The 23,702-nt window shown below is 43.6% G+C and overlaps 1 protein-coding gene and 1 long non-coding RNA gene across 11 annotated transcripts in view; both read left to right on the top strand.

The window, feature by feature from the left end:
• Positions 1-102: 102 nt before the first annotated feature.
• Positions 103-2,903, top strand: LOC311587407. Of its 2 annotated transcripts, XR_014775851.1 has the most exons (3): positions 103-378; positions 975-1,600; positions 2,558-2,903. It is a non-coding gene; the product is annotated as an uncharacterized lncRNA (long non-coding RNA). The 2 variants fall into 2 exon arrangements; XR_014775852.1 differs by lacking the exon at positions 2,558-2,903 and having other exon boundaries at positions 975-1,870.
• Positions 2,904-3,858: 955 nt separating this feature from the next.
• CDKL3 (cyclin dependent kinase like 3) overlaps positions 3,859-23,702 on the top strand; it is an 82,428-nt gene continuing 62,584 nt past the window's right edge. For 5 of the 9 annotated variants that reach the window (XM_084764135.1, XM_084764138.1, XM_084764139.1 and 2 more), the window contains exons 1-5: positions 3,863-4,038; positions 4,778-4,957; positions 11,807-12,001; positions 18,591-18,769; positions 19,858-19,970. In XM_084764135.1, the coding sequence (XP_084620261.1) occupies positions 4,793-4,957; positions 11,807-12,001; positions 18,591-18,769; positions 19,858-19,970 (652 nt within the window). In that variant the 5' untranslated portion in view covers positions 3,863-4,038; positions 4,778-4,792. Of the gene's footprint in view, positions 4,039-4,774; positions 4,958-11,806; positions 12,002-18,590; positions 18,770-19,857; positions 19,971-23,702 lie in introns of all 9 variants that reach the window. The other 4 variants (XM_084764133.1, XM_084764140.1, XM_084764141.1 and 1 more) reach the window with 3 other exon arrangements.

Raw genomic sequence — 23,702 nt, 5'->3', positions numbered from 1 at the left:
CCGGACGGGGAAAATGGGCGCATCCGGAGCCTGAGATTTCGGGGAGAGGGAGGTGGGATGACGTCAGGTCACGTGATCGCAGGCGGTGTTGTCAACAATCCACCCCTGAGGGGGAGGGAGCGAAGTATCTAGAACCACGTGTCCCTCTGACGCCATTAGAACAGGTCACGTGCAGCATCGCCTAGCTCCTGGTTTCGGGTCTTCCGAAGCAGGTCCTTGAGTTTAAGGGGTTGACACCTCTAGAATTACATCGTTTATTTGGTCCCAAGTACAGAGTCTTTGTTTAAGGAGACGTATGGAAGGAACCGCTTGTGTTCTAAGTCTTTAAAACGGAATTTTAAAAAACCTGGACTTGTTTCAAGTGGTTTAGCAACTCTGGTACGTGGGACAGGTGCTGAAAGGCTCGCATAGCCTTATTAAAAAACACCTTCGAATTCCAAGAACAGCTCAAATGAGATGGGGTCAAGGGCATTTGGACTAATAGCCCATTGCTACTAATGGGATTTCTACAGTCTCTACAGAAGCAAGAGTAGAATACATTGCCCAAGCCCTAAAGACTCCATAGAGCTAAGAAAATTGGAACCTGTGGGTTTGCCTGCGGTAGGGCATAATTGTACTTCTCAAAAAATGAGGGGTGTGATTTTAAGAGCCTATCAATGGGCTGCTGGTTGTCAAAGAAACCTACAAAAATGATTCAGCTCGGGGGAGAGATCCTGCAGACATGGGTAGGAGTTACATCTCAAGTCTGAGATAAATCATCACAAGCTTTTACAGAGGCAAGGAAGATCCAAAAGGACCAGAAGTGCCCGGTCATGGGGGGTGATGTGCAGAAGTGGTGGGCCTGCAGGCTCCTTTCTTTCCTAGTCACAAAATTCGCATCTTCAGCTTCTGGCTCCTGCTGTGGGGATGTGTTAGTTTAAGGAGATGAACACTTCAGTAGATGTGGAATTCTTTTTTTTTTTTTTTTCTTCAAGACAGGTGTCCTGGATACCAGGTTGACCTTGAACTTAAGAGATCCACCTGCCTCCACCTCTTCCTCCTAAGATGTGGAATTCTTTAGCTCTAGAAGGGGGCCGGGCATGAGAATCCACTGCTCCACTCCTGGTCAAAGCTCCATGAAACCAGAAAAGGTCTACGTTTCCCACTGAACTTTTTTTCCCTTCTTCCTTCTGAATTCTCTTGACTTAAAATGTCCGTTAGAAATCAAAGTCGTGGTTCATCCTGCTTAATCCCACCGTTCATAAGTGGAAGGGATCAGGAGTGTACTGCTAGCCTCAGTGACAGCAGTGGCATAATAGCCACCCTGGGCAGCCTGAGTGTCCCTCAACCCCCCATAGAAGAGTAAGCTTGGGGATTGTTAGGTAGGTCTAACTTTGCTAGCCGCTGCTGTTTACTCACAATGCTACACTCACAAAGTTAAAGGTTAACTATTCAGTGAGGTGCTGTAATCCCCGCAACTCGGGAGGCAGACGCAGATGGATCTCTGTGAGTTCGAGGCCAGCCTGGTCTATAAAGTGGGTCCAGGACAGCCAAGGCTACAGTGAGAAACACTGTCTCGAAGTTAAATATTCTTGCCTTTACCTTTTGTATTCTTTTTGAGGTATGTGACAGAACCCCAGGGCCTTAGATAGCCCTTGAAGATGTTATTGAATGGTTTGTCGTGCACAAGTGCAACCCCAGCACTCCCTTTGTGGAGACCTTGCGCTACATGGAGAGACCTTGTCTCAGGAAAAAAAATAGTTAAGACGGTCTCTTTAAAGTCCCTAGACTGGGGGTTGGGGATTTAGCTCAGTGGTAGAGCGCTTGCCTAGCAAGCGCAAGGCCCTGGGTTCGGTCCTCAGCTCTGGGAAAAAAAAAAAAAAAAAATAAAGCCCCTAGACTGTAAACCAGGCTGGTGGTGCATACCTTTAATCCCAGTACCCAGGAGGAAGAGGCAGGAGGATTTCTTTGAGTTCTAGGCCAGCCTTGTCTACAAAGTGAGTCCAGGACAGCAAGGTCTTACACGGAGAAACCCTGTCTCAAAAAGCTAAAAACAAGCAAACAAATCAATCCTAGGCTGGCCTTCAACTCCTCTTTGAGTAGGTGGAATAGATGCCTTGCCTTCTCCCTGCCCCGACCTGGCCATATAGATCCTAATCTTCCACATGGCTAAGTAGACAAATGTGGAATTATATACAGTGAAATGCTAAAGAGAGTCTGTATTTTTTTTTTAAATCTCATTCTGTTGCTTATCTACCAATTTATAATGTTAAGGAATGGATGAGATAAGCCGGCTTCCCAGCACTCGGGAGGCCGAGGCAAGTTGGTTTCTGTGATTTTGAGGCCAGGCTGGTCTACAAATCAAGTCCAGGACAACTAGGCTACATACACAGAGAAACCCTGTCTCAAAAAACCAACCACGCTTCTTAACACGCTTCTTGTGCGCACTCATTTATTTGTGTGTGTAGATCACAGGACAACTTAACACGCTTCTTGTGCGCACTCATTTATTTGTGTGTGTAGATCACAGGACAACTTAACACGCTTCTTGTGCGCACTCATTTATTTGTGTGTGTAGATCACAGGACAACTTGGACCTAGTCTCTCTTTTCACCATCTACGCCCAAGGAATTGAACTCGAGTCTTCAAGCTTCGTAGCCTTTTGCTCCTGAGGCATCTCATTGACCTGGTTTTACTACTAAGATTAAATCAGAAGACTCTCTAGAAGCTCTGCGGGTGGGTGGGAGAGATGGCTCAAAGACTGGGGGCACTGACTGCTCTTCAGAAGACCAGGGTTCAAATCCCAGCACCCACATGGCAGCCCACAACTGTGTGTAACTCCAAGATCTGACACTCTGACACTGACATACATGCAGGCAAAACATCAATGCACATAAAAATAAAGGTTACCAAAAAAAAGTTCTGCTGGTTATTTAAATGTACATTTTGAGATGCACTCAATATGTGGGGGAGTCCAGTCAATTATTTGCTCTCCTAAAAAGTTTTGTGTTTCACATGCAGTGAGAAAACTTTTTAAAAGTACTAGTAGGGCTGCACACAGTGGTGCACATGTTTAATAGCACTCTAAACAGGTGGGTGATCTCTTGGGAGTTTGAGGCCAGCCAGGTCTACATGGTGGGTCCCAGCCCAGCCAGGGCTACAAAGTAGACTTGTCTCAAAACAAAAAAGGATTGCTAGTAGTTGCAAAACACGAAAGAATACCGAGAATTCGTACAGAATTGGTGTTAGAAATAGGGGAGTAGGGCTGGAGAGGTGGCTCAGCGGTTAAGAGCACTGACTGCTCCTCCAGAGGTCCTGAGTTCAATTCCCAGCAACCACATGGTAGCTCACAACTATCTGTAATGTGACCTGATGCCCTCTTCTGGCCTGCAGGTGTTCACGCAGGCAGAGCACTGTATACATAATAAATAAATCTTTTTTAAAAAGGGGGGGGGGGAGTAAATGCTGAGTATGTGGCTTACCATTGAGGTATGGCCTGTGCCTAAGATATAAAGTCTTGTCCCTAGTTTAAATTAATGTCGGAATCAGGTGTATGGAATATTAATGTAGTGTTAGCAAACTGTAGCCACAAACTGTAGCCTTCCTTAGATCAGTTACCTCTACTGGCAGCCTCTTAGGACCGAGCACAAGCAAGTGGCCATTAGTCATCCAGGCGACAGAAGCTTTATTCCTGGGCAAACGAGCCCTCGAGGGCGTTCAGTTAGCAATAAAAAAAAAAAAAAAAAAGTCCCGCCCACCATCACCACCTCCACCTGCAAACAGGCGGGCGTCCGTCGTCCCGTGTCCCACGGCATCTAGCTTCCGGTTCGTGTAACTTTCTCTTCCGGGTCGGGACCCCGGCGTTTTCCAGTCTTGCGTACTGCGGTCGGAACGCGGCGAGGCCCCGCCCCTGCCCCGTTGCTAGGGCGCCCGGCTGCCGGTGGCGGGCAAGGTCGGCCAGGAGAGGAGGCGTGGTGCCCCGAGGCCGGCTGAGACTTCACCGAGGCTGGCGGGCCGGACTACAGAATGGGCTGAGGCGGCGGCGGCTCTCAGGACGAGGTCCACAGCGCCGGGAGACGCGCGGCTGGGGCTGGGGCTGGGGCTGCCCAGAGGGCGGGTTTGAGGAGAGGGCAGGACTGGGGGTGACTGCGGTTCTGAGGTGGGGGGGTCCCCACGCTTGGTGGGCCGTGGCCTGTAGCAAGGGACCCACACTATTCGTGGGACTTTTTTAAAAGTATTATTATTTTGTTTTGTTGTTTTGTTTTTCAAGACAGGGTTTCTCTGTGTAGCCTTGGCTGTCCTGGACTCACATCATAGACCAGGCTGGCCTCGAACTCACAGCGATCCACCTGCCTTTGCCTCCCAAGTGCTGGGATTAAAGGCGTGCGCCACCCCCGCCCGGCTTGCTTGCTTATTTATTTATTTATTTAGTGGGACTTTTTAAAAACTTGGCTTCCATTGTCGTTGCTGTAAAGGGGGCCTCTTATTCTAAATTCCGTTTTCTAAAACGATTCCTGAATTAAACGCGTATCAGACTTCCCTTTTACTTCTTAATCCCCGTCTACACAAAATGCTAGATTAACTCAGGACACCCTGTGCTCTGTGAAAGGCGGAGCTTCTCAGACAACCTGAAAGCTGCCGCGAACAGGCTCTGCTGTAGCCAGCGCTCCTGGTTTTCGTTGTTCTGTTTGAAAGTTGGGGGTTATATCGGCTCTGCCAAAGCCAGCTTGAATAACTGAAAGTGTCACCTTTTTTTTTTTTTTTGTTAACATTTTCTTTCTTTATTTTTGTGAAGTAGAAGCCAGGCTTGAAAATGGAAATGTATGAAACCCTCGGGAAAGTGGGAGAGGGAAGTTACGGAACGGTGATGAAATGCAGACATAAAGATACTGGGCGGATAGTGGCCATTAAGATATTCTATGAGAAACCAGAAAAATCTGTCAACAAAATTGCAACGAGAGAAATAAAGTTTCTAAAGGTTTGCTGCTTTTGCCTTTTATTACACACATATGTATACAGATATATGTATATATATTTATTTTGTCCCATTGGGACCTGTCTTGCTAGGAAACCTAGGCTAGCCTGGAATTCTTATTTCTTCCAGAGCTGAGATTTACAGGTGCTCGTTATGTAAGTCAAATGACAAATTGTTATGGAGTAAAGATAAAATGTGTGAAAGAATATTTCCATTAACAGATAAACTTAAGACCTGTCATAGGGAAAAGCCCTCACTGTCTACACTGTCTACTTTGCTTAGTGATAGAAGATTTGTGTGCTCATGTCTATTGTGAGATCATTCAAAACTATTCAAGTATAATACTTAATAAAGATGTCTGCTTTGGACAAGGGATTGTGGAAGAAGCTAAGATTAGAAAGAAGTTTTTTTAAAAAATGTTCTTTGCCAGGTGTGTTGGCACAGGCCTTTAACCACAGCCCTTTTGCGGCAGAGGCAGGTGGATCTCCACGAGTTTAAGACCACCCTGGTTTACAGAGGGAGTTCCAGGACAGCCAGGGATGTTATATAGAGAAAGTCTGTATTGGGGAAAAAAATGTTCCTTGATGTCATAACTAGGCAGGAGGGTATATTAAAATAATCTTGAATAAGAGTGGTCCATGCTGGCCGGGCGTGGTGGTGCACGCCTTTAATCCCAGCACTTGGGAGGCAGAAGCAGGTGGATCACTGTGAGTTCGAGGCCAGCCTGGTCGACGAAGCAAGTCCAGGACAGCTAAGGCTACACAGAGAAGCCCTGTCTCAAAACAAACAAACAAACAAAGAAAAAAGTGGTTCGTGCTGGGGCAGTGGTTTAGAGGCCAGATGGCTCTGTTAGTTCCACCCCATGTCAGGAAGCTCACAGCTGCCTGTGACTGGAGCTCCCAGGCATCCCACACCTGCTTCTGGTTTCAGGGACACCTGCAGGGATGCGCGCATAATCACATACCTACACAGGGTTTTTTGTTTGTTTTCTTAATAGTTAATATTAAATTCCACAAATTCCTGTTTTACAGAAAACAGGTGTGTACTTGTCCTTGAGCGATGTGAAGCGTTTGGGTAGGATGGAGATGCTACTGAGTTCAGGTGAGGGGAACAGCATTACGCTCAACAAGATTAAAACAGGACAGACCAAGAGTGGGAAGGAGAAAAAACCCAGATACTTATCTATGATTTTCCTGTATAGAGTTAGAAAGAGGTGTGATTAAGACAGTAAATTGGAAGTCGATTTTTAAAACAGTAAATTGGAAGTCGAATTTTAAAATGTTTTAGGTTAAGAAGTCAAAATGTGGTTTGTGGGCTCGAGATGTTCAGTTGGTGGAGTGATTGAAAAGCATTGCCCGAAGCCCAGCACCAGGTAGGACTCAGTGTGTGGGACCCGAGCACCAGCCTTTGCTGCAGGCTGAGGTCCAGGCCAGCTTAGGATACATGATGCCGCCTCAGAGGTGGAAAGTCAAGATTTGAGTTCATTGTAAAGAACCCCTCCCTGCTAAGTATTAATCTAGCAGTGGTGTGTAGAAGCCTGGAAACTAAGGAGTCTGATGAGAATCTAATTCAGGAATTCTGCTAATAGCATGAGGCCTTTTATTTTATTTATTTATTTATTTATTTATTTATTTATTTATTTTTAGAGTTCAGCAGTGTAAATGGGTATAAAGTTTAAAAGGTGTACTGCAGAAGACATGGAGAGCGTAGACGCATACAGAGATAAGTCAGAGCCCTTAAGGCCAGAGGATGCTGCAGTTGGTGTAACTTGGATAAGAAATTGAGAACAAGCTCAGTTTTGGGAACGTTGACTCGGAGATGACAGGAATACTTAGCTAAAGCTTCTCAGGCTTCTACAAGCGTCGACAGCATCCGGAAAGGTCAGGCTGTAGGTGTGCTAAGTCGGCGGAGGTGAAAAGAGAGTGAGCATGCTTTAGCATACTTTAGAGTCTGGGTCCAAAACTAGAGACTGAAATTTGGTAGGGGAGGGAGCCTCCATGCCAGGCGTGGTGGCTCATGCCTTTAATCCCAACACTTGGGAGGCAGAGGCAAGTGGCTCTCTGAGTTCGAGGCCAGCCTGGACTCTGGGTGCACTGAGGTCGTTGCCTTGAGCACAGAGTTTAGGTGTCTTCTGTGTGATGAAGAGTGCAGCTGTCCCTGCCCATCTTTACCTAGTGCCCTTCGAGTCATCTAGATAGCCAGTTTTATACGATGCCAGGGCTGTGTATGCTAGACAGCACTCCAGCAACTTAGCACCAGCTCCAGCCCCAATGGTGACGACTCAGAGACGAACTTGAAAACGTCCTTGCTTATAACTACAGACAAATCACATTTGTTTGAGACAGGGTCTCACTCTGTAGCCCTGGACGTTTTAGAATTTGCTATGTAGACCAGGCTGTCCTCACTCACTGATCTGCTTGTCTCTGCTTACTGAGTGCTGAGATTAAAGGTGTGAGGTACCATGTCTGGTATATGAAAAAATTTTTATTTTAATTTTAAAAAAAGATTTATTTATTATTATGTATACAGTGCTCTGCCTGCATGTACACCTGCAAGCCAGAAGAGGGCATCAGATCACATTATAGATGGTTGTGAGCGACCACGTGGTTGCTGGGAGTTGAACTTGTGACCTCTGGAAGAGCAGTCAATGCTCTTAACTTCTGAGCCATCTCTCCAGCCCTGTGAAAAAATTTTAAGACACTTTATTTTTGTGCTGTTGTTGTTTTTAAAGACAGGTTTCGCTATGTAGCCCTTAGCTGCCCCAGAACTACTACTTCTTCTTCTTCTTCTTTTAAAATTATTTTATTTAATTTATGTCTGTTGGTGTGGGACTGTCCGATCTTGGAGTTACAGACAGTTATGAGCTGCCATGTGGGTGCTGGGAATTGAACCCGGGTCCTTTGGAAGAGCAGGCAGTGCTCTTAACCACTGAGCCCTCTCTCCAGCCCTGCCCCGGAACTTCTTACGTAGAACAGACTAACCTCTAACTTACAGAGAAAGAGATCTGCCTACCTGTGCCTCGTGAGTGTTGGTATTAAAGGCATGTGACACCACTAGCAAGACACTTTAAACTACTCTCATTTTGTATGTGATGGCCCCCTCACATGGGTGTGCTTTCACCCTCACCCTGCCTTTCTTATTTTTAAAACATTTTTAGACTTAAAAAATGTTCACACACACAAAAATGTTTTTTTCACATTATGTGTACGGGTGTTTTGCCTGCATGTATGTCCGTGTACCACGTGTATTCAGTGCCCACAGAGGCCAGAAGAGGGTGTCATATTCCCTGGAACTGGAGTTAACAGATGGTTGTGAGCCTGTGGGTTCAGGACCCTAGGGGCTAGAGCATTGACTCAGCAAGAGTATTTGTTGCTCTTCTAGAGGACCTAGGTTCCGTTCCTAGAGCCCACAGGGTGGCATCTGATTTTCTCTTCTGACCTTCGGCATCAGGCATACATGTGGTGTGTGGACATTCATGCAAGTAAACTCTTAACAGTAACTAACTCTAAAGGACCTAGAGTCCTCTGAAAGAGCAGCCGGTGCTCTCAATCTCTGCTCCATCTCTCCGTTCCCTTCCTTATTTTTACACAAAATCTTACTGCATAGTCTAGTCTAGCCTAAACCTCACTGTGTGGGTCAGGCTGGCCTCTAACTCTTCCTCATTCTGCCTGGAGTCCTGGGATTACAGGCATGTGCCAGCACAGACTACTTTTCAATTTAACATAATCTAATTAGAGATTTCTTGCACTTGTTAATATTCTTAGCCTAAAATGATTGCCCAAATAACTCAATTTTAACTACATTTTAGAATCTCATTAAATTACTGATAGAGCAGTTAGAATGTCTGTGGAGATTTCTAGTAATCAGGAAAAATATAATTAAATACATGAAAAATAAACTGTTTTCTCTGTGTATCACTGCTGTGCTGGAACTCACTTTGTAGACCAGGCTGGCCTCAAACTCAGAGATCTGCTTCTGCCTCCCAAGTGCTGGCATCAAAGGCGTGCCCCACCACTTCCTGGCTCCCGGCTGTTCTTATTAGCTCCTTACTGCTTTCACTATTTTCCCTTTAAAATAAAGACTAAGGGCGGGTGAGGTGGCTCAGCTGTTAAAAACACTTGTTGTTGCAGGAGAGCTGGGTTTGATTCCCAGCACCCATATGGTGGCTCACAACAACCTGAAACTCCAGTTCCAAGGGTGGGCCCCAGGCATGCACATGTACACAGACACCCATACACATAAATACACTTATAAAACTATAAAATAGATATCAGACAGGAAGCCAGTAGCTTTCCCTCGTCGGGCTATTTGTGTGGTGTTCCAAAGCACTTCATCCCTGACTGTCTCTTCACTGTCGCTCGTGTTTCATTGCCACAGCAGCAGCACTCTGGGGCTTCATGCTAAACAGAGAAATTGAGAGCAAAGATAAAGAAGAAATTTGGCATTGTATTTTGGCACAGTTTTCTACCAGTCATGCTTCAAGGATTTTAGCCTCTGTTAGTCACAGCAAAGTAGAAGACTTAATCTTGTGCCGCTGGAATAAGAGCAATTTAAAAAACTATAGTTTGTGCCAGGTGTGGTGGCACACACCTTTAATCTCAGCACTTGGGAGGCAGAGGCAGGTGGATCTCTGAATTTGAGGCCAGCCTGGTCTACAAAGTGAGTCCAGGACAGTCAGAGCTTTCCAGAGAAACCCTGTGTCATAAAACAAAAACAAAAAAAATTATAGCTAGTGAATCTAATACTAAAAAAAAAATTCATTTTTATCCAAATTAATATTTTTATTAATTTTAAAATGTTTAAATATTTCAGAATTGATTTAGTGAGGATAATAGGTTGAAAAATAGAAAAGCTACATAAAATATTAAGCTTTTTTAAATTAATTTATTCTTGTTACATCTCAATGGTTATATTAAGCTTTTTTTTTTTTTTTTTTTTTTTTTTGGTTTTTTGAGACAAGGTTTCTCTGTGTAGCCTTGGCTGTCCTGGACTCACTTTGTAGACCAGGCTGGCCTCGAACTCACAGCGATCCGCCTGCCTCTGCCTCCCGAGTGCTGGGATTAAAGGCGTGTGCCACCACGCCTGGCTATATTAAGCTTTTTTATTCCTATGCTGATACATAGTAATTTCTTGACATTTTAAAATTATTTTTTATTATTCAAAAGCATTTATTTTGTGTATGTTTGTGTATGTGTTATGTTTAGGTGTACATGTGTACCTGGAGGTGAGAGATCAATACTGGGTATCCCCTTCCCATCACTCTACTTTTTTTTTTTCCCAAGACAGGGTTTCTCTGTGTAGCCTTGGCTGTCCTGGACTTGCTTTGAGACCAGGCTGGCCTTGAACTCACAGTGATTTTGTTTTTAAAATTACTTGTTTAATTTTCATTTATATGAAATGAGAGTCTCACTGTGTCGCCCAGGCTGGCCTCTGACTCATCTTATTGTTTTAGCCTCCTAAGTAGTTGAGACAAAGGGTGGTGTTTTGTGGTTTAATATAATTGTAGACTAGACAGTGAATAAAAATACCCTAAGTATTTGCATATTTGTCATTTCTGTGGTTATAAATTAATTTACATGTTTGAAGGTTTCTGAAATACTTGATACTCTTGATTATCAAGTAGATTCATAAATGATCCCTAGAATTTATGGTTTATTCTGTGTAGAGTTTAAGACCAAAATTAGAGAATAAGTTGTGTAAATTTGTAACACATATTGAAGTCTGTGCTTTAGCTGGAGAGGTGACTCAGTGGTTAAGAGCACTTATTTTTGCAGAAGACCTGGGTTCTGTTCCCAGCACCGGCATGGGGTTCACAGCCATCCTTAACTGCAGTTGCAGGGGATCCAGCACAATCCTCTTGTGATCTCTGTAGGCGCCAGGCATGCACATGAAGCACACATATACATGCAGACCGACACGCATACATAACGTAAACATCCATGCTCATTTGGAAACATGAGGCCTTAGGGGCTAAGAATAGCTTAGCTCAGCATGTGAGAAGATCCCAAATTCAGTTTCCAGAAAGCAAAACAACTGAACATTGACTGTGGTGGCTCATATCTGTAATCCTAGCACTTGGCATGCCCAGCACTCCAGAGGCTGAGACAGAAAGGTGGTGAGTTCTAGGCTAGCCTGGAATACATAGCAAGTCCTTGTCTCTCAAAATCAAAATAACAAACATGAACCAAGGTCCATTTTATTTTGTTTGTTTTTGTTTTGTTTCAGTATGTGTCTTTACCTAACCTAGAACTCCCCATGTAGACCAGGCTGGTATTGAACTCACAGAGATTGGCCTGCCTCTGCCTTCCAGTTACTGGGATTAAAGGCCCCCTTCCTCCCCACCCCACTCATAAAGTCCTTTTAAATTTCATGTGTTAAATACAAACTAAATTAAAAGATAGAAAAAACAGTTTTCAGCCTGGCGCTCGTGGCGCACACCTGTAATCCCAGCACTTGGGAGGCAGAGGCAGGTGGATCTCTGTGAGTTTGAGGCCAGCCTGGTCTACAAAGTGAGTCCAGGACAAGCAAGGCTACACAGAGAAACCGTGTCTCGAAAAAAAAAAAAAAACAAAACAAAACAAAAAACATTTCTCATTGTGTTGTGGTTCATTAGTCCTAAATTAATTTAATAAGCAACCAGAAGGCCACGTGTCTCACCTTTTTCTCCAGAGGGCAAGGAACCACTTAACAATAATGTTTACACATTAAGAGCTTGCCAGGTCAGCTGAGATATTTCTGCTCAGAGAAAAGAAACTGAAAATGTTTTTGTTTCCTTTCAAAATTATGTCGGTATTTACAAGAATTACTGTTTGAAACAACTTTATTTAAAACTCTTGTTTCTTTTGTCAATAGCAATTTCGTCATGAAAACCTGGTCAATCTGATTGAAGTTTTTAGACAAAAAAAGAAAATTCACTTGGTATTTGAATTTATTGACCACACAGTCTTAGATGAGTTACAGCATTACTGCCATGGACTAGAGAGTAAGCGGCTGAGAAAGTACCTGTTCCAGATCCTCCGAGCGATCGAGTACCTGCACAATAACAACGTAAGTGCCTCAGAGGGAGCCCAGCTGGGGCCGGCGTGACTCACAAGTGCCATTTGAATAGTGCTATTTTTAATGAAGGCTGTTAACATCTTCTAAGTATACTAATAGACATCCTGAAAACGAGAAGGGGGGCGGGGCGGTCTTGCCTTTCAGTTTATTTTCAGAACCCAAAAGCATTTATTGAGGACTTAGTAACTGTAAGGTAGGTTGAGTCTGAGGTGCTGTTAGTTTCCCCTAAGCTGTGACCAAAATATTGTGAGAATTAACTTAAAGGGAGGAATTACTTGTTTTGCCTCATGATGTTAGAGGTTTCACACAGGGCAGTGTGCTTGTCTCATGGTGGACAAGGAACAGAAAGAGAAAGGGTCCCAGACAAGGTATATTCCTTCAGGGACATGCCTTAGTGACCCACTTCCTCCAGCTAGGTATGTGCCTAAAGTTTTCCGAGTCACCTCGGACAGCAGTGAGCCTTTTTGCAGGGGACACTTCATAGCCAATCAACAACAGATGCTGAAAGTCGTCCCAGTGATTTGGTTTAAAGGAGTCACCAGGACATGAGGACCGTCTCTGAGAAAGTGCATGAAAAGGATGAAAGTCAGAGCTGTGCTTTCATGAAAGGTTCTTTCAATGGAGGTGGATGTTAGGCCAGGGAACAGCAAGTTAGTTATTGCCTTTAGGGGAAGAAGGCAGAGCAAAGTGTTTGATCACTCAGCCTGTAAAAAATTGAAAAGAGAAAGGCCACGCTGTTCTGATTTTTATTACTGAATTCAGTTATATTTAAGTAGTAATGTACCTCAGCAGTTTTTTGTTTTTTGAAACATGGTCTCTCTAGTCCTGTGTCCTGAAACCTGCTGTGTAGAGCAGACTGGCCTTGAGCTCACAAAGTTCCTTCTGCCTCCACCTCCCGAATGCTGGGATTAAAGGTGTTCACCACCAAGCCCAGTGTAGCTCAGCAGTTTTTCTGTCACTTAATTTTTTCAGATGGCTACACTTTCTGGAAAAGCACATATAGTCAGGAAATAGCAATATATTATACAGCTAAGAAAAAGTAGTAAAATCTTCAAAAATAATTTTGTTTTTATTATTTATTTATTTATTTAGGTTTTTCAAGACAGGGTTTCTCTGTGTAGCCCTGGTTGTTCTGGATCTCAAGGCCAAGCTAGTCAGTCTCAGAGGTCTGCCTGCCTCTGCCTCCTGAGAGCTGGGATTAAAGCTGTATGATGCTGCCAGCAGGCTTGTTTTACTTAATTTACTTTACTTCTTTGAGACAAGGTCTCAGTAGGTATGCTAGGCTAATTCCAAACACAGACTGTATCTCAAGCTAGCCTCAAGTTCCAGATCTTTCTGCTTAGCCTTCAGAGTACTGGGATCTTGGTGTGATCAAGGGTTGCATTTCAGGTCATTTTGTTAAATAGTTGATAGCAGTACAACTGTCTACCCTAGGGCTTCTAAGATCTAAGATCTACTGCCTTGACTTTGTAAGAGTGCCTCACAGTTCATGGCTTTGAAAAAATGTGAAGATGTAATGAAACTCATGTGGTGATGTCCTTGCCACCTACACTCAACAGGAGGCAGTTATGAGATCATCACATAGAGCTGGGCATGAGGTACACATGTGCACTCAGCAGGCCAAGCAAGGCAAGCCAGCCAGGCTATGTGATGAAACCCTGTCTCAGAATGAAACAGCATGTACAAGCTTTGAAGTCACACTACCCAGTGTTTTCACCACAAGTTATCTGAAAACACAATTTGTGGAACCAGAGCTGACGACACCATGATTCTGTATCCTGGAGATCTAACATTCTTTGTTCTGTTTGTTTGTTTGTTTGTTTGTTTTGAAACAGGGTCTCACATAGTTCTGACTGTCCTAGAACTCACTCTGTAGACCAGGCTGGCCTCAAACTCACAGAGCTCTGCCTGCCTCTGCCTCCCAAGGGCAGGGACTAAAGGCATGTATTACAATGGTTGGGAAATTTTAATCTTCTCAAGCTTCCCTCTCATCTGTAAAATGACAAAACCTTACCTTACTGACTTTAAAATACCAAATGGAGGGCTGAAGAGATGGCTCAGAGGTTAAGAGCACTGAATGCTCTTCCAGGGGTCCTGAGTTCAATTCCCAGAAACCACATGTTGTCATCTATAAAGTGATCTGATACCCTCTTCTGGCCCACTGGTGTACATGCAGGCAGAGCATTGTATACATAATAATAAATAAATCTTTAAAAATAAAATAAAATACCAAATAGAGCGAGGCATAGTGGCACAAGTCTTTAATTCTGGCTCTCAGGAAGTAGAGGCAGTCAGATCATTGTGAGGACAGCATGATCTACAAAGAGACACCAGGACAGCCAAGGATACACAGAGAAACCCTGTCTCGAAAAACCCAATAATAAATAAATAAAATAAAAATACCAAATAGGCCATAGATGGAAGGTCACACACACACACACACACACACACACACACACACACACACACACACACACGTCATGCTCCAAGAAAGTAATGTATGGTGCCACCATGGAGTGTGAGGCAAACTAGAAGTCTGAAAATGAGGTACAGCTAAAGTAATTGGCTTTTGAAATGTAGCAAGTAATCCATTAGCCCAGTGACCTACGCACAGGCTGCCACTGTAAAGTAAGTGCAAGTCAACCTGAGCAGAGGACCTCAGAGAGTGGCATTAGGTCAACTTCAGAGACCAGGAAGGAGAGATATGACTACATGGTTGCCCTGGATCGGAGGTTTTTTCCTCCCTAGAATGCACACATGCACACAAAGTGTATAAACATTTTAAAAGAAAAGTCATGAGGGACAGTGAAGATGACTCAGTGGGTAGCTGTACTTGCTGCCAAGTCTGACAACATGGCTCTGATATCCTCTCATCTCCTGGTCTGTCTAGTGAATTTCAGGATTCCAGTGCTTCATAAGACCCTGTCTCAGGAAAAAAACCAATGTCCTAGTGAGACCCACTGTTTTATACAAGTGCTATATGCTAACAGAAAGGAGTAAGTTAGCTGACTTAAAGGATGATCAACAAGTACAGTGTTGGCTTCTTGGGAACATATCTGCTAAGTTAAACTGCTATGTTTCCTGAGTTGGGGCTTTTTTTTTAAATGCCCCTAAATTTTTTGAAAACAGGACATTTAAAATAATGTGGCAGTGGGACTGGAGATATGGTTCAGTGGACTAGAGAGCACTGTCTGTTCTTCCACAGGTCATGAGTCAAGTCCCAGCAACCACATGGTGGTTCACAACCATCTGGTTGTGATCTGATGCTCTCTTCTGGCATGCAGGTATACATGAATACAGAGCACTCACATACATAAAATAAATATTTAAAAAATAATGTGGCAGTTATAGAAATCAGAGTTTCCTATTTCTCTCTGGTCTTATTCCTCTGCTCCAGGCAGCAATAACTAGCTAGTTTTGTGTTTATGGATAGGCCTTTTTAGGAAACTTCTTATAAATGAAATACAATAAGCAGTCTTGGCATCTGTTCCTTCTCCTCAGGACAGAGTTCCCAGAGTCCTCTTCCTGGGACATGGAGTGGTGCTTTGTTCTGTTTGGATGCTCTTTTGATGTTTTGTGCAGATGCTGCATATGTGGGCTGGCCAGCAGGGCTACCCTGCAGTGAGGGTGCCGCATACACGGGCTGGCCAGCAGGGCTACCCTGCAGTGAGGGTGCCACATACACGGGCTGGTCAGCTTATTTCTAGTTCTGGCTATATGACTACTGCTCTCATAAAGCTCAGCTTTATTTTGGTGGTTATCACTGTATTAAAGAAACTGCCAAGTTGTTTTCCAAAGTGACAGTATCTTTTTGGGGTTTGTTCCTGGAGCTCTGATCCAGGGTTTCATGCATGCTGGGTTGTACCACTGAGGTGCACTCCAGCCCTATGACTGTCGCTTTGATTGTTAGCTATTGTAGTAATGACGTGGCATCATTTTTTTTTAGTTAGGTTAAGTACACTGTCTTTATTCACAGATAGCTTGTTCATTTATATAGAAAATTCCCACAGCAAAATTTTCTAGGCTGTAGGGTGCAAGATGTACATTCCTAAATGTATTGTCTTTCTATACATTAGCTACAAATAATCACAAATTTGAATTTTTAGGTACAATTTATGTGCTGGTAATGCGGCTTAGTTGGTAGAGTGCTTGCATGTAGTTCTGGGTTTGATCCCCAGCAGCGCATAAAATTGAATGTGGTGGCACACTCCTGAAATGCGAGCACTTGGGAGGTAGAGGCAGGAGAATCACAAATTCAACATCAACCTTGGCTACATAGTGTATGGTATACATGAGACTTTGCCTAAAGTAAAATAAAATGCCATTTATAACATCAAAATATTATCCTAATAAAAACTTGACAAAAGATGTATAATATCTTTACACCGAAAAATAAATATTGCTGAGAAATACTAAAGACAGTCTAACCAAATGAAAAGAGATACAGTTTTAATGTAGTGTCAGTGTGATAATGACAGGCCAAAGCTTCTAAAGTCTATGACCCGCATTCAAAAGTCAACTCACGGCAGCCTAAAGACTTAAATGTGAGGCCTGAGTCTAATATTAAAATAGGAAAACAGCTTTGTGATCCTAGAGGGGCAAAGGTGGTGTTTTGTTGGTTTGTTTTTGTTTTGTGTGTGTGATGAACCCAGAGCACATGAAATAAAAGCAAAAGTAAACATGGTGAGACCAAGCTGAAAGGCTTCTACAAGTCAAGTGAAAAATGCACAGCAGATTTCAGATAGTAAATTCAAAAGCAGAGACAGCTTATAGAATGGGAGAAAATTGGAAACCAATAAAGAACTCAAACTTGATAGTAAGTCAACAGTGATTAAAAATGAGCAAAAGAAATAATCATTTTAGGGCTGGCAAGATGGCTCAGAGGTTAAGGGCACTGGCTGTTCCTGAGTTCAATTCCCAGCAACCACGTGGTGGCTCACAACCATCTATAATGAGATAAGGTGCCCTCTTCTGGCCTGCAGGTGTACATGCAGGCAGAGCACTGTCTACAGAATAAATAAGTAAAAAGAACGGAAGAGGCATTTTAAAGAAGTAGAAGAGGTATGTGAAGAAATGTTCAAAGTCTGTCATCTGAGAAATTTAAATTAAAAACAATGAAAATCATTGCTCAAATGGCCATTTCAAAAATAGGAAGTAGAATATGGAGAAGAGAGACCTTAGCCGTCTGCTGGGGAGTGTGAGTTACATGGGCTTTCTGCGGAGCAGTATGCAGGTCTTCGGGGATTTAAAGCTGAAATCTGTGGGTGATCCAGCAGTCTCAGTACTGGGATGTATCCAAAGGAAACAAAAGCAGCTTGTTTGAGATACCTGCAAGTTCATAGTCACTGCAGCAGCATCCACTGTGGCAAAGCATGGTGTTAACCTCAGTATCCCCCTGTAGGTGAATGGGTGCAGAAAATATTGAGACTTGACATGAGAGGGCATGATATCATCTGTGACAACGTGGATAAGTTGAGGATAGTGTGTTACGTGTGAAATCTAAAAAGGGAGAATGGGAGAAAGATTTCTGTCAGGGGCCACCAAATTTCAGATAGGTGTGAATTTAAAAGATTCGGGGTGAGGAGGGGTATTGATTGATTGAGACAATCCTGGATGTCCTGGAACTAACTCCATAGATGAGGCTGACCCAAACTCACAGAGATAAGTTCTGCCTCTGTCTCCCTTGTGCTGGGATTAAAGATGTACACCACCAGTGCCAGGCTCAAAAGATTTGTTTTTACAGCGTGGTAACTATAGTTAGTGACTATTGTGTTATTTAAGATTGCAGAGAGTAGATTTTAAAGCCCTTTGCAAAAATGACAAGAGGTAGGAAGTTGGTGAGTCTAATTTAGTCATTCCATGGTGATTTTAGTTTAGTTTTAGTTTTGTTTGTTTGTTTGAGATGGGATCTCTTTATTTAGTTTTGGCTGTCTTGGAATTCACATGAGAAACGCATGAGTTGTGGTTTTCAGAACCAAGTGATGAAATAAATGGTCCATGGTGAGAGACAGCGCTGAGGGTGGTCATGTGCCTGCGATCCCGTAAGACCAGGACTGTGAAGCTCTCCCAGCCAGCAGAGTGAAGTGAAAGCTGGACCGGACCACATGAGAGCCTGTCTGAAAAACAAAACAAAACAACAGAAAACCAGGGAGAGAAACAGTGATTGGGCGGGGGAGAAGTAGGGAACATATTTTTGAGAAGAAGACAATCCTACTTTTAAGGGACAGAGAAAGGAATTGGGGACAGTTTAACACTACACAGGAAGCAGGGGACAGGTTCATACATGGCATTCTTCAAGAGGGTTGGCTGCGAAGGCAGTGGTACCAACTGGGTCAAAGGAAAGTTGAACTTCCCCCACTAAGTCCCTTTGATCTTAGAGTGTGATTACACAGTGTTACACTGTGACCGTTCTGGCTTCATTTCATTTTGAAGTGACCTGTGGAAAATATGCACCTTTTTACCAGTGGTTAGGAAATGTCTTTACTGTCAGCTGTTTGCGTTAGATTTTTTTCTAAAGCAATTTTGATCCTATAGAAAATGAAACCCCATCTTAACATATCAAATTTTGTTGTCTCTGTAGATTATCCATCGTGATATAAAGCCTGAAAATATTTTAGTCTCCCAGTCAGGAATTACAAAGCTATGTGATTTTGGATTCGCAAGAACACTAGCCGCTCCTGGAGATGTCTACACAGATTACGTGGCTACACGCTGGTACAGAGCTCCAGAGCTGGTGTTGAAAGACACCTCTTATGGAAAGTATGTATTCTTTGGGGACCACCTGGCTTCTTCCAGGTGTGTCATTTTTCCTCTATTACTAACACTCCGCCCTGTGTGTCTGGCTTTGGTCAAAGAGGGACACTTTAAAGGTACCTGGAAGACGCCATGGGGACCTGTGCTATTGGTGACTGTGTCTGTGTTTACACTGGGGGGTTTAATGGCAGTGACTACTAGAGGCTCTTACACTGTGTCCGTGCTTGCTTTAATCTGTGCCACCCCTAGCAGTGCCGTCTCCTCGTCTGATGTTCTGCAAAGATTTTTTTAAAACTCTGTTTTATTTTTCTGTGGGGGTGGGGCTGGTGACATGAGTGTGGAGATCAGAGAGCATGCAGGAGTCCGTTCTTTCCAACTGTGTGGGTCCCTGAGGCCCAGTTCAGCTTATTAGACTCAGTGGGCAGCTGCCTCTACCTATTGAGCCACCTCGCTGGCCTCTCCAAAGACTCTGGAATAATTTGCCATAATTCTATCCTGAAATATGATCTATTGAGTTTCCTGTTTATTGAAAAAAGTCACACTTTCCTTATAAAGACTGAAAAGTAATGGTTTCTTAAGATTGTGCTGTTCTTGGTGGCTCAAAAGGGATCATGGTCTCACAGTTAGCAAATATTCCACAGTGAAATGTTGTAAATAATACCACTTAAACATTATTCCCCCATGCCTCCCCACTACGCACCCCGGGTTCTGAGACAGGGTTTCACTATTTAGCTGTGGCTGGCTTGGAAGTCAATATATAGACTAAGCTGGCCTCAAAAACCACAGAGATCCACCTGTTTCTGCCTCACTGGTGCTGGGATTAAAGGCCTGTACCCCCACTTGTGGCTTTCCCCTCTTGGGGGCATATTAATCAAATAACATAATGACATATATTGGGCGTTTCCTCGCATGTACACACTGGGATCATGTTCATCTGCCCTAGTTTCTTTCCTCCTTCCCCACATCTGCTGGCAAACGTTCTTATACTCTTTAGCTTTGAGCTCATGTAAAATGTTTTTAGACTAGTTATCTTATGTATTTGTGCCTGACAAAGTAATTTACTCTGTTTCTTTTTCTTTGTTTGATTTTTCCAGACCGGTAGACATCTGGGCATTGGGCTGTATGATCATTGAGATGGCCACTGGCAACCCCTACCTTCCTAGCAGTTCAGATTTGGATTTGCTTCATAAGATTGTTTTACAAGTAGGTAGGTATTGCTGCAGTACGCAGTCTAAGTAGCCACTGCCAGGTCAGTTATGCTTGCTGCCCATGTTTAGTGAAATGCCTTGCCTAGATGGGTGATGACAGGTGGATGCCTGTGCTGATAAGGTAGAAATTCTATTTTGACAAATAATATTTTCTTTGCAGGAACTCAAAGCCACATGTTAGTGATTGGTGCTAAGAAAAGTAGTACAGTGTGGTATTTGCCACTGAGGGAAATCTCCAGCCCCAGCAATAAGGCTTTTCTATAAGCTGTGTTGTTCTAGAACTAAAAGTTGGCCTCTATTGCACTTCTACACAAGGGCTTTTAGTAATAAAGCTGAATCAGATGCTTTTGTTTGTTTTGTTTTTTGAGACAGGGTTTCTCTGTGTAGCCTTAACTGTCCTGGACTCACTTTGTAGACCAGGCTGGCCTCAAACTCACAGCTATCTACCTGCCTCTGCTTCCCAGAGTGCTGGGATTACAGGCATGCTCTACCACACCTGGCTGAGCCAGATGCTTTTTTTTTTTTTTAAAGTATTGGATGCTGGCCAGTGGTGGAGCACACCTTTAATTCCAGCACTAGGGAAACAGAGGCAAGTGGATCTTTGTGAGTTCAAGACCAGCGTAGTCTACAAAGGAAGTCAGGGAAAGCCAGGGCTATTACACAGAGAAACCCTGTCTCAAGACAAACAAACAAAATCCCCAAAAGTAAGTATTGCAGATAGAAATTTAGTTATTTGCTCAGGTTACTCTTTTTTTCTCTTCCTTTTTTAGTATTCAACACAGTATTTCTCTGTATAGCCCTGGCTCTGTCTTGGACTCACTTTGTAGACCAGGCTGCCTCAAACTCACAGAAATCTGCCTGCCTCTGCCTCCCGAGTGCTGGGACGAAAGGTGTATCACCATGCCTAGGAAATTTCCTTCCTTCCTTCCTTTTTTACTTCCTTCCTTTCTTTATTTCTTTCTCTTTAAAGATTTATTTATTATGTAGACAATGTTCTGCCCACATGTGTGCCTGGCTGCCAGAAGAGGGCACCAGATCTCATTATAGATGATTATGAGAGAATTGCTTGGAATTGAACTCAGGATCTCTCGAAGAGCAGCTGGTGCTCTTAACCTCTGAGCCATCGCTCTAGCCCCAACTGTTTTCTTTCTTTCTTTTTCTTTCTTCCTTTTTCTTTTTCTCTTTGTGTGTGTGTGTGTGTGTGTGTGTGTGTGTGTGTGTGTGTGTGTTAGCCTTGGTTGTCCTGGACTTGCTTTGTAGACCAGGATGGCCTCGAACTCACAGTGATCCACCTGCCTCTGCCTCCCAAGTGCTGGGATTAAAGACATACACCACCATGCCCGGCTTTCCTACTGTTTTCTTTTTAAGAGAAGATCTATTTTGCCTTAATTATGTGTATGTATCTGTGTAGGGGTATGTGCATTTAAGTGCTGGTGTCCACAGAGACCAGAGGCATTGGATCCCCTGGTGCTTGAGTTACAGGCAGTCAACTGTAAACCACCAGAGTCAAACTGTAAACTGTAAACTGGGGTCCTCTGGAAGAGCAGGGAGTGCCCTTCACCCCTGAGCCATCTTGTCTAGTCCCTTAAATCACCTTCTTTATTAACCAGGTAGCTATATAACTTACTCAGTAGTATAGATGATGAAAAGGAAGATTTTGTTTTGAAAAGTATGATTTTAAAAGTACAATAGATAAGACTTTAATTATCTTACAGTCTGTTTTAACTACCGTCTTAGATGTTTTTCCTGTTGCTATGATAAAATGCCTGATAAAGCAACTTAAGGGAGATCAGGCTTATTTTTGGCTCACAGCCTGGATTACAGTCCCTCAGAGAGTGCAAGTCACAGAAGCAAGAGCCTGAGGGCCTGATTACATCACACCCACAGCCTGGAACAGAGAGTAACAGATCCGGTCAGTTGCTGGGCTCTCTTCCTCTGTTCTCTTCCTCCACGTCTACAGTCCTGGAGCCAGCACCTAGTGGTGCCACCCACTGTAGGAGGTCAATTAATGCAGTCAGGGTAATTCCTCAGGGCATGCCCAGGGGTCTATCTCCCAGTGGTTGACAATTAACACTGATTACCACAACTACCTAAACATTTTGCTTTTTAGCCTTGCACGTGGCTAAATCTGAAGGAGCTTGAGGAGCTCAGGTGTGCTGGGCGAACCCTTCCTAATGCAGGATCCTTAGGAAGAGGGTAGTGCCAACAGTCATTAATGTGTAAAACCTGGTTAACCTTGATTGAAGATGATTAAGATTAATAAAAGTCAGACAGAGCCTTGAAGCACCACACTTTATGTGCCTTTTAAAAAAGGTTTATTTTAACTTACATGTATTGGTATTTTGTCTGTGCGCCACAAGTGCGCCTTCCAGAAGAGGGTGTCAAAGCTCCTGGCAATGGAGCTACACATGGCTGTGAGCCATCATGTAGGTGCTGGGAATTGAACCTGGGTCCTCTGCAAGAACAGCAAGTGCTCTTAACCCCTGAACCATCTCTGTAGCCCTTTATGTGCCTTTTAAAATTCCTGTTCTGAGACTGTTAGAAGAGAGCTGGGAAGTAATGACATGAACACTCTCTCTCTCTCTCTCTCTCTCTCTCTCTCTCTCTCTCTCTCTCTCTCTTTGGTTTTTCGAGACAGGGTTTCTCTGTGTAGCCTTGACTGTCCTAGACTCACTTTGTGGACCAGGCTGACCTCAACTCACAGTGATCTGCCTGCCTGTGCCTCCCGACTGCTGGGATTACAGGCATGTGCCACCACGCCCAGCATGTACCTTCTTGTTTTACAGAGGAAAGCAAGCATAAATGATGGAGAGGTGTGCTTCCTGGTGCGCTGTTAGTCGGCTCCACTGTGTTCCCACTTCTCTGTACTCTGTGGCTGCTGTCTGTACCAGCCATTCTCAGCCTCTGGGTCAGGACCCTTTTGGGGACCACATATCAGATATTTACATTAAAATGGATAACAGTGGCAAAATTACAGCTATGAAGTAACAAATAATTTTATAGTTGGGGGTCGCCAAACATGAACTGTATTAAAGGGTTGCAGCATTAGAAAGGTTGAGAACCACTGGACTATACAGTACTTTGGTTTCTGATTTACTTTACTGGTTTTAGCTGTTTTGAGTAAGGCTTTGGGCTGTAAAGCTGATGACTACTTGACAGTTAAACCATTAGGATACCAATCAAGCCGGACGTGGTAACATATCCCTGTAATCCCAGCACTTGGGAAGCAGAGGCAGGAGGATCACTGTGAGTTCAAGGCCAGCCTGGTCTACAAAGTTCAGTCTAGGACAGCCAGGGCTACACAGAGAAACCCTGTCTCAAAAAACAAACAAAGATATCAATAAAGAAATGTGTCAAAGCCTGGTGTGGTGGCGCACACCTTTAATCCTAGCATTCAGGGAGGCAGAGGCAGGCAGATCTCTGTGAGTTCGAGGCCAGCCTGGTCTACAAAGCAAGTCTAGAACAGCCAAGGCTACACAGAGAAACCCTGTCTCTAAACAACAAAACAAAAGAACTGTGTCAAATGTTAGTGTTTTTGCTGGTAATTATATATTGTGTCCTGGAGTTTAGGGGGGAAAGGACCCATATGCTTGTATGTATTTTGCTGCCAGTCAGCAGTTTACTGGAGGAAACCTCATTTTTAAAACTTACAATTTTGTATGGAACTGAAGACTAACCTAGGGCTTCATACTTGCTAGACTAGCACTCTACTGCAGAGCTGTATCCCTAGC

This window comes from Acomys minous (assembly GCF_964271855.1).
Source record: "Acomys minous genome assembly, chromosome: 16".
In the NCBI taxonomy this organism is placed as follows: Eukaryota; Metazoa; Chordata; class Mammalia; order Rodentia; family Muridae; genus Acomys; species Acomys minous.
This window is presented reverse-complemented; position numbering and strand designations above follow the sequence as displayed.